The 10,888-nt window shown below is 54.4% G+C and overlaps 1 protein-coding gene across 1 annotated transcript; it reads right to left on the reverse strand.

The window, feature by feature from the left end:
* Nucleotides 1-288: 288 nt before the first annotated feature.
* Nucleotides 289-5,621, reverse strand: KCNS2 (potassium voltage-gated channel modifier subfamily S member 2). The gene has a single exon (XM_040261003.1). It carries the CDS (start codon nt 5,121-5,123, stop codon nt 3,690-3,692), a length of 1,434 nt encoding a protein of 477 aa, XP_040116937.1. The 5' UTR covers nt 5,124-5,621; the 3' UTR covers nt 289-3,689.
* Nucleotides 5,622-10,888: the final 5,267 nt, after the last annotated feature.

Below are 10,888 nucleotides of genomic sequence, written 5' to 3' on the forward strand. Positions count from 1 at the left end.
CAAATGCTCAAAAAGCCAGTCTTTCTCAAGAAATCTGGTTCCCAGTGTTGAACGCCCCTGTTGTGTTTGCTACTCCATGTGTAACTGAAGTGCCCTAAGGGAGTGTCAGCAACCATTTTCTATTTAATCCTCATACTCTTTGAGGCTGGAGTTCTGAGTGTGTCAGTGTTACCCCTCATTGCTGAGTCAAGGCACAGAGGCTAAAATGCAGCCATCACACAGAAGGGCTCCTCGGGGTTGCATCAATGCTTGCACAGTAGCACGTTAATGAGTGTTAAAACTGACAGCACAAATACAGTGTTCTTGATTTTTTAAAATTACAACTCTGTAACAAGTCATGCTGTTAAAACATACAAGAAATACCAGTTAAGCCTTCAAGGAGATAACACACAGCATGTACAGATCACAGCTATCCCAAAGTGCATAACATACTATTTTCTTCGAAGTGAGGCAAGAATTAGCAGGTAGTTCCATTATTTGAACACTAAGACGAGAAGAAATAACAAATCCAAGCGGTAAATACCAATTACTACCTTAGGACCTACACATCAGCTCGGCATTACAACATGCCCCTCCTTGGTAACAAAGCCAGGAAATGTAGGGGGTTGACAGAAAACACTGGACGATAAACAACATGCATCTATGCAGTAAAGACACGGCGTCACTTCCCAGCCAGCACTCTCAAAATGCTCATCACATACATTTCGAGAAAAGCATGACCTATATCTTTGTCCCAATGGCGTTGAAAAGAACAACCTTCAAGTGTTGGCAGTGAAGCTGTTCTCAAGCCCACAGCTGGACATAGGTGCTTTGAAGCTTCAACTGTGTCCTCCAAAGGGGGTTGATGGGTCAGTCTGGCAGCCTACCGGCCAAAGCTGTCAGCTCATAATCATACTCTCAACTCCAGAAACAGAACAGAAAATTCCTCCAACCCCTCCCCCACCCCTTCCCTGCACCGAATAGTTTCAGGGACCAGAAAAAACTGCTCCATCAAATGTTACCTGACAAGGTTAATCAAAGCCCCGCCGAGAGCTCTTGTGAACTGCGTACCTGGTACCTCGGTGCTACTTTGTGGGAAAGGAAGGAAGGGTTCTTTCTCCCCGGATCAGAGTTCCATCTCCATTCTCTGTGGGAATTAACTCCAGTGTTCAAGCCTGCTGGGTTGGTTTCTCACCCTCTTATCTGAAACCACTGCTTGGAGCCCTCAATGCTATTAGGCTATTCTCATGCTTGAAAGTGACTGAAATTCCAGGATGGGCAAAATAATATTTTATAAGAGTATATATATATATATATTAATATATGTACAAAAGATATTAAAAAGACAGTCTCTAAAGCACTTTGGGATTCCCCCAATGAAAGGCACCAGATAAATGCAAGTCATCACCAAAATGAAAAGTTTTCCAGCTTTCATATCAGCAAAGAGTAACCACTAGAAGTATCTCTGTTTCAGTGGTAAAAACCTTCCTGTTTAAAAAGAATACTGAGGAGAGTGACTGAGCTATTTAGCCTCCGGCCTTGTTTCCTCTTTTCACAAGTGTTCTGGTCAGTGACTGTGGATACTATGCTCAGTGACCCAATACCATCAGCCTTGGCAAACTGAACAGTCTTCATGAGTTTGTACCATCACCTGCCCCAGTGCAGCTGGAGATGATTTCATAAATTCTCTGCCTTCCAATGCTGCAAACATCAGCCAAAGCCAAGTGCTACATGTGCAAATTCTGAGAAATAACCCTGCGCGTCTGACTTGGTGGCTGGTTGCCCCTAAGGCATCTCACCTTTCCTGATATTTCTGGGAAACAGAGTAGATGGTAGATCAGGTAGCACTAGGAGGTGGCTGCCTCCTTGCTCCCTACGAGGCTCCAGTCTGATGGAAAGACTTGAACTGGGGACCCAAAGGCGTAAGTGACTAGTGCATTCATCCACCAAATGGCCCACTCTGTAGTAGCCATGACAACTACAAGTACATAAAGCCTCTGACAAGATCCTCACTCTATCTGAAGGGTATGTACTACCTTCAACCAACTGAGACAAAATGGACCTTTTTAAGGAAGATCCAAGCCCTCGAGAAAAAGCCTGCCTAACTCCACATGTGGACCCCTGGATTCTGTAGCCTTTCCAAAGAAGAACAACAGAGGCCAACTGGAACACCATCTGATTACCTAGAATATAACAGAGAACTACCCAAGTTAACCCTTCAAAATGCTACATGCTGGTTAACTGAAGAAGAAGGAGGGAGGGCATTTTGGAAAAGGAAAGAGTTCTTAACCTTCAACCCAAGTTTGAAAGATTAAGGGTCTTTAAAATAGCATCAAGCTTTTCAGGAAGTTTGCAATTATTTATGACATTTTATTAACAATGCTTTTTTGTTTTACAACTCTTTCCTTTCTCCTGGCCTCCACCAACCTTCCCCCCAACAAAAGGCAGCTGTAATGGAAATAAGAACTGTAATATTTCCATCCTGGATAAGCCACTAGTCTATATTTTGAGTACACACTTCCTTGCCACTGGGTGTCCATGTCATACCAGGAACTCTGGGGTGATTAGAGCATTGTGTGTTACATACCATATCCTAGAAGCAAAATTATCTAAGTAAACTCTGCTTGGAAATAAAAGCTTTATCTAAGCTTTCAGAGCAGGTATAAAAATTTTCTAAGCTACTGCCCTTGCTAGCAGCCCAACAATGTTTGCCTCAGAAAGACAATACAACAGTGAACTTGTTAGTTGAGAAAGACAACACGATCTTATTTCTAAACACCTTAAAAAAGAAACGTTCCAGAAACATGCGAATAGCTAAGACACAGCAAAGTTTGGTCACATGACCTAGACCAGCAACCTCAGCAAGAAATAAATGTCCCTGCAACCACCCAGGAAAGAGTGAGGCCTGATTCTGAAAGATCTTCAAGCATCATGCGATTTGGCCTATGTTTAGCTGAAGTCCCTAGCCCTAATGCATCTATTCTTGGGGAAAATTTCAATCTTCACTACATGTTTAACAAAATAACATTCTCTAAAGAGCAACATTTAGGAGGTGAACAGGGGTGTACATCATTTGAAAGGTGAGCAGGGTACCCATGCAACTCACAAGGCTACAGATCATTGACAAAAACAACTCACAGATTTGAATTGGTCATGTCTACTTAACTTCACATTCTCTTTGTTTGATATTAAAACTAAATGAAAGCAATGGATAACGAATTGAGATTTTGTTTTCACCCGACCATGAGCAAAACCTCATCCTATCCTTGCAGGCCCCACAGATGTGTTTCCACAGGACGTATTTGTGGGGGCTTTTTGTACGGAACTCACATGACAACCTCAGAAACAGGAGCACAAACAACTCAGAGACAGTCCTGGGCCATGAGCACTAGATGAGAGAACACAATGAACAGAGAAATTAGCATTCTAGGTGGTACTCATCCGGCAGAAAGGTGAACATTTTATGCCCACGATGCGAAGACCAGTGAGTGTCATTTCACTGAAAGGTGCAAAGGCATGGTGTCAGACACACCACCCTCTAAAAATAATCCTAAATACTGTAAAAGCAACCTGGGGTGCAGATCCCATGCATTCTCTCCCCTTTGGGGCTGGGCATACTCCTCATGCCATAACCCTAGGGTACCTGAACCGTGCCAGAGGCACAAGAGACAGCTCAGCAATGTGGGTTTGAGGATGTCAAGCCCTCCCAGCTAATGTAGGGAATCATTTAAACTTAGTTCACTTGGCGAGCTCCTGCTCATGTTCGTCAGGCTCGCCATGAGGGATTTAACTTTATGGGCATAATAGTCCCTTAAATTGACGGAAGGGACCTCCTTCATTCCATCTCCGAAGTCACAGCTGCGCATAGCACTCTCAAGTTGCTTCTGGCGCCGATAAAAGTGGGAGAATTTATTGAAGATCAAGGTGATGGGTAGTACCACCACCAGGATACCTGCCAGGATGCAGGCAGAGGCGGTCAGCTTCCCTGCCGTGGTCCCCGGGACCACATCCCCATACCCTACGGTGGTCATACTAACGGTGGCCCACCACCAGCAGGCGGGGATGGTGGCCAGGCCCTCGTTCTCCTCCTTTTCGATGGTATAGGCCACCACAGAAAAGATGGAAATCCCCACAGAGAGGTAGAGCAGAAGCAGCCCTACTTCCTTGTAGCTATATTTCAGAGTGGCCCCCAGGGAGCGGAGGCCAGTGGAGTGTCTGGCCAGCTTTAAGATGCGGAAAATCCGCATCAGCCTTAGGACCTGGGCCACCCTGCCCAAGTTGGCCAAGGTAGGCGTGCTCTCCACCACCAGGTTCACCACCAGCGTGATGTAAAAGGGGACGATGGACATGAGGTCGATCAGGTTTAGGGCGTTCTTGAAGAACTTGAGGAAGTCGGGGGCCACGGCAAACCTGGCCACCAGCTCAAAGGTGAACCAGGCGATGCCAAAGTGCTCCACAATTTCGAACCTGGGGTCCTCTCCCGGGTTGCCCTGGCGGTCAGGGATCTGGAAGTCTGGCAGGCTATTGAGACACATGGTGATGATGGACCCCAGCACTACGAGGATGGACAGGACGCTGAAGACCCTGCTCAGGACCGAGTAGCCGGGGTTGTCCAGCGCCAGCCACAGCTGTCTGCGAAAGTTGCCCAGGGGCTGCCCATCGAACTTGGAGGCGTCGTTGTAGAAGGCCAGGATCTCGTCGAAGGAGGACGTGGTGCTCTCCTGGTCGCTCTGCTCGTCCCACTTCTGCTGCTCGGGCTCCACTTTGCGGCCGTGGTAGCTGTAGCTACAGCAGGAGTCGATGAAGAACTCGTTGATGCCCCAGTATTCAATCTCCTGGCTGAAGGAGAAGACGCACAGCTCTGCCATGACGTGAAGCTTGCCGGTGTGGTAGAAGTGCAGCACGTAGGGGAAGAGCTCGGGGTTGCGGTCAAAGTAGAACTCGCGCTGGGCATCGTCGTAGTCGTCGCAGAGCTCCAGAATGGCCTCGCGCGAGTGGCAGAGCAGCAGGCGGCCCAGGCGCGTTTCGGGGAAGCGCAGCAGCGTGTGCGAGCGCAACCGCTTCTTGAAGCCGCCCACGTTGATGCGGATCTCTCCGTCCTCGACGTTGGCCTCCGACACGTCCCACAGGCTCTGGCCAGTCATGCTGGAGACGCCGGCCGCCCGCGCCGCGCGGGGGCGCTACACCTGGAAGCCAAAGCAAGCGCGTCGGGTGAGCGCCCGGCGCTTAGGGCTCGGGCACCCCTTCCTTTCTCCCTATCCGTCTCTAGCGCGCCCAGTCCTCTCCAGCGGGTCTCTGAGTACTGAAGGACACTGGGATGGGAGGACCGTTCTCTGGGCTTTGCCTCCCCGCCTCCCAAAGAAAGGCTTGGAGTTGGGGAGGGCGGGTTATGTTTCTACTAGCATGGCCGCGCCCGCACCCCCATCCTGGGGGTTCTGTCGGTCGCTTTCCGCTGCCCGGGGTCGCATCCCAGCGGCTCCGCGAGCTGCGAGCTGACCTTGCCCGTGGGCGGGCCGAGGAGACGCCCCCGCCCTCTCGCCGCAGACAGGCGGGACCAGAGCTGGGATGCGCACCGGCAGGGCTGGGCCGAGATGGGGGGGCGCGTAGCTTCGGGAGGGGGCGGCGAAAATCCACCTCTCGAGTCCTTAACCCCAGGACAGGGTAAGGGGGCCGGCCCGGCGTCGCCGGAGTCCAGCCCCCCGAGACTGAAGCCCCCCTCGTCCTCCGCCCTGGGCTTCCCCCGCCCGCCTGGCGCCGTGCCCCGGAGCCGCGTGCGCCGCGCCTTACCCGGCGGAGCTACCCGGGCTCGCCCTGCGCCTTCTGGAAGCGCTTACCTGCGAGCTCTGGGGCCCGCGGCCGAGGCCGGCGGGAAACTTCCCCGACCTGCCGGCGAGCATCGCTGCGGCCGCCGCTGCCGCCTGGCTGTGCGTGTGCGCGAGGGTGCTCTGAGTGTGTGTGCGCCTGTGTGTGCGCCCGGCGGGCGGGCGGGGTCCGCCGAGCGCCTCCTGTCTCCGGCCGGAGATGCCGCCGCCGTCCGCAGTTGCGGGAGGCTCACAGGTGGCTGCGTGGCCCCGACGCTCGCAGAGCCCCCCCTCTTTAGATCCGCGCGCCCCTCGGCACCGAGGAGAGACAACGACGCGCGCCGCAGCCCGCGGGATCCGGAGCGGGAGCCGAGCCCGTGCGCCTCTGCGCGGGCCCTGCTCTGGGGCGCGGCGCGGTGGTGCTGAACGGACAGCTCCGCGCCTCCCAGCTCCCCGCGAGGCCGCCGCCCCGACTCCGGAGAGGCTACCGCCTCGGCGTCGCGGAGACCCCTTCGCCCCCGCGGCTCGAGGCCGAGCCAACACCTTTCCCGATCACTCACCTACCTCCCCTGATGACAGGCTGTTATGACCACCCTCTTGCTCCCAGGGCGCAGGCAGGGGGCTGCCTACGGTGACCTTTCCCTACTTGAGTCTCTCGGGCGGAGCCGAGCTGGGGAATGACCGGTGACTTGCGTCCGCCCGAGGGGGAAGGGCGGGACGTGAGGAACTCCAGGTTTCCCCCTTTCAGGGACCTGCTGAAAAGTTTCCTGAGGCTGCGGGGGAAGCGGGGTGGTGAGGAAAGGAATGAGGGAAGAGGGGGGAGAAGCGGGGGGCATGGAAACCCAAGGTCGAGCTCAGCCTAGCTTGCTTGGGGCCGGGAGCACAGGCCCTACCGGCGTGGGAGGGAGTCACGGAGTTCTGTTTGGGAGCTCTGTGTGGGCACTGTGTGTGTGCAGGCCGAGGTGGTGTGCCAGCTTCGGAGGATGGCTGGGAACTGTGTGTGTCAGTGTGTATAGACTGAGGAAAGTAGGGCTTTTCACGGTCTGCGCAGCGTTAATTAAAAATAGGACCTCTGGGGTAGTGGGGGAAATGTGTACAGTGTGTCAGAACAGGGGAATCTGGGGCTTGTCATTGTGATGTGTGCACACAATGGCAGACTGTAAGCTGTGTGTACAGCGTGCTGTATACAGCGTAGTATTCTGTTGGGCTGTGACCGGGTCCGTGTGCCTAATGAAATGAGAAATGTTTGTATGTGGACACCACCGGGAGTTGGGGGAGTGTGGATCCAGCATAGATGTGCGCAGTACCCATGTCTGCATTCCCCAGGAGACCTGTGGCCCCGATTTGAGCTCTTGGTCTCCTACGATTGTTCCTCAAAGCACTGCCGCTGTGTTAGAGCTGAGAAATGGACCCACAGTCCCTGGGGAGCCCCCACCCCTTGGCTTCAGCCCCTTGCACAGTCCCCATTCGACAAGATGGGAAGCACAACGTGAGTGTAGCAGGGAGCTGGTGGGCCCCAGGTCCCAGGAAAGTCCTCTGTGGCTCTGGACTCCCAGAGCAGCCACCCCAGCCACTGCAGGCAGCATGTATTTTCCTTACAACACCCAGGTAATGTCACCTCAGCTAGACAGGTGTTCTGCAGAGCTTGAGTGCTCTGGGACTCCTTGGAGGGCCTGGGGAGGACCCTCGAGCTGGTTTCATATGGACTTTCCTGGAAACAAGCCTGGCTTTATATAGAGGCACCCTGTCCCTGTGCTAGCCACCTGCCTCTGGGTATGGGGGAGGGGGGTTGTGTGTGCAAATGTTTTACCTGCACTAGGGCTCCACACTCATGTTCCTACAGGTTTCTGCAGGCACGGGGATCCCAAGGAGGCAGGTGGGAGGGAGAATAGTGTGGAAAAGGCTATATAGTATGAGCTTCCGTTCTCTTTTGTCTGAAGTTTTTAGAGAGGGAGGTGTGTATGAGAGAGAGAGAGAGATAGACAGACTAGACAGAGATGGAGAAAGAGACACACGCAAATAGAGGGTGAGGGAGAATCTGGTGTCTGCTGTCTTTGTCTCCATCCATGTTTCTTTTCGGTCAGTGGACTTGGGTCTTTTAGGTCTTCCGTCTTCTGCTGGATCTATCACTGGAAGTCTGCGGCTCTCCCCACACCTGGCCGGGCTGCCCCCTGGGTCTCTTTTATCCCCATAGGAGTGCTGCTGAGAGTGCGCCAGCCCTTGCTGAGGGTGTGTTTGTGTAAATGCACTCATGATCAGTGTGTTGGCATTGCGTTTCCATCCCCTCCCTCCCCTTGAGTTGGTGGCACCTGCGAGACCCGCCCCCCTTCTGCAGGCGCCCTTAGCAGCAACGCCTGTGACTCTCTGCCCTTCTCCCCATCCCCTCACTGTGCCCTGCCTGGCTCCAGGCCGCCCGGAAGCTTCAGCCTTGCTTCTGCTTCACCACCACGTGTCTGCGTGGTGTCTGCAGCACGGCTTCCACTCCTGGCCACTCCCGTGGCCTTGACCTCACCCCTGACTCTTCTCCTAGTTTAGCTTAAAGCATAAATCACATTTTCCATCTGGAGGGTCCCTCTCCCCCAGAAGCTCTTGGGTTTGATGACTTTGTGGCTCTCCTCCCTCCCCTGCTCTATTTATTTGCCTGCCTCCTTCTGTTCTGTCTGCTTTTGTTCTTTGCTCATTCCTTCTTCCTTCGTGGTCGTGGGAGATTTCACCCATGGAGAGAGAGCCTCCCCCCGCCCCCTCCCACCTTCTGGTTCTCTTTGTTTCTCCCACACTCATGGCTATCCACCTGCCTGCAGACACCAGGGCTCTGCCAGGGCCCCAGAGTGCCCACCAGCTCCACGATGGGGTCCACAAGCCTCTTTTCTGCCTTTGCTCTGACCAGCCTCCCTCTGCCCCCATCTTACCATCTTTCTTCCCTCTCTGCCTCTCCCTTGTCTCCTTCAGCAGCTGACTGAAACAGGCCCCAGCCCCTCAGGGGCCCCATGTCCATTCCAGTCCTTTGTCAGCCTTTCCTGGGATCAAAGACAAGTCCCCACGCCCACCCTCCCTTGAATGGGAATGTGAACTTGGTGCCCCAAGGAGAAGCCAGGGTCTGGGGCACATCAGTTATTTCTTGCAAAGGCCGCGGCAGAGGCTCTGGGTCTGAGAGCCGCCTTTGCAGAGGGTTAAGTGTGTGCGACAGGCGGAGCCACTGGTTTACTTCCCAGTCGCTGCACTGAAGAGAAATGGAGTCATCTTCCTCCTGTGCCTGGGAAGCTGGCTGTGTTATGGTTTATTTAGAGGCCTGAGCCCTGATCTTAGAATACGGCTGCCTGCTCCAGGCACCCACAAGACCCGCCCCTGGGATGGCCTGCTTGGGGGATCCTGGAGAGGTGGCAGGATGGGGGAAGGCACCCCAGGAGAGGGACAGAGGCGGCCCCAGGCAGCGGCCCAGATCCCCTGCACCTGGGCGATTGCTATCTCTGCCTCCTCTGCCAACACTGATCTGTCGGTGGAGCCCACACATCTCAGAGTCGGCTTCTTTCTCTGACAGGAGAGGGGGCTGCCCTGGCAGCTTGGCTGAGGGGGCTGGGCTGCCTGACCTACATTCCCCCACGTGGAGGAGCCGAGCACACCCCTGCCTCGCTGGAGTGGACTGATCACGGGCCTCCATCCTGCTTCCCACCAGCCACCCTTCCCATCCCAGCCAGAGTGTGTCTTAAAAACACAAATCAGGTCCTGCCAATCCCTCCTGAAAACCTCCCAGGGGCTTCCCACAGAACTGAGCATAAGAGGCCTGCCGTCCCCGAGTTCCAAGATCCCCCAGGATGCGCCCCCTGCCCAGCAGACTTCAGCCCTTGGCTTCTTCTACATCAAGGATGCCCCAGCCCCAGGCCCCTTGGCTGCCTCCACAGGGCCTTTGCACCTGCTGTTCCTGCTGCTTGCCCCAGCACCTTCACAGGGCAGGCGCCTTCTTGTCACTCAGGTCTTGATTTCAATGTCACTGCCAGAGAAGCCTGGCTGCCCCATCTAAACGGATGCCTCAGTCAGTTTCTACCATTTCCCCCGCCGCGCTCATATTAAGCAGTTATTGAATATGTGATTGCGTGATGGATGTGAATGAGGCTCCATCCTCTGTTTCACGTTAGCCTGTGCCTCCTCTTCTTCCTCGAGGGGGATCAGGACAGCAGCCGGAGGGGGAAGAATTGCTGTGCCTGGGGCTGTGGCCCAGATGTCCCAGGCTCCAGGGTGCTCTCCCAGGCAATTGATTAGTCTAATGGATCTCATTCCTGGCTGCACATTGGAATCACTTGAGATTTTAAAATAGCTGATGCCCCTGGATGCCTTGGGCCTCCACCCAGGCCAATTAAATCATGATCCCTGGTGCTGGGCCCATGGAGTCAGGGTTTTCTCTGAGCACCCCCTAGCCCCCAGGCGATCACAGTGTGGAGCCTGGAACTGAGACTCAGAGCTTGCCCAGCCTGTCTTTAGGGGCCTTGGCCCAGAGCTGTGCGCCCGAGTGCAGCCCCGTGATCAGCACCAAGGGCAGGGGCTATGTCTTAGCTCGGTAAGCACCCACTACCTGTCCTGACTTTAGGGTCCATGCCTGTCTGAAGTCGGGGGCACCATAAAGGCTGGGGGCCTTTTTCACCGCCTGCTCTCAATTCCTGTCTCCTGCAGGTCTCCTGGGGACGGCGCCTCTCAGAATCTGGCTCCTTCCCCTCCTTGGATTTAGGGTGGAAAAGGGCACAGAGAAGCTGCTGGGAGCAGAGGCTGAACAGAAGAGGGAAGCAGGCGGGGAGACCTGCGCTGGGAAAGTGGGGCTGAGGCTTGGGAAGGAGGGCGTAGGGGAGGGGGGAGTGGTGGGGGAGACTGAGAGAAAGTTGGGAAATGATGGATTTTAAGAAGTTTTGCTGCATTATGAATGCAATGCCTCATTAAGTGTTTTCTCAAGAGGCAACAGCAAATTTTCATATAGCTGTTGCATCGTTTTTGGATGCCAGACTGAATTTATACCCTGCAAGTCCTTGCCTAGGCTATTTGGCTTTCTTCCCAGAGACCACCCTCCTCTCCTCTTACAGCCCCCATCCCCTAGGTGCCCCCAGGAGGATGACAAGGGAATG

The sequence above is a fragment of the Oryx dammah genome, unplaced genomic scaffold, assembly GCF_014754425.2.
Source record: "Oryx dammah isolate SB20612 unplaced genomic scaffold, SCBI_Odam_1.1 HiC_scaffold_19, whole genome shotgun sequence".
In the NCBI taxonomy this organism is placed as follows: Eukaryota; Metazoa; Chordata; class Mammalia; order Artiodactyla; family Bovidae; genus Oryx; species Oryx dammah.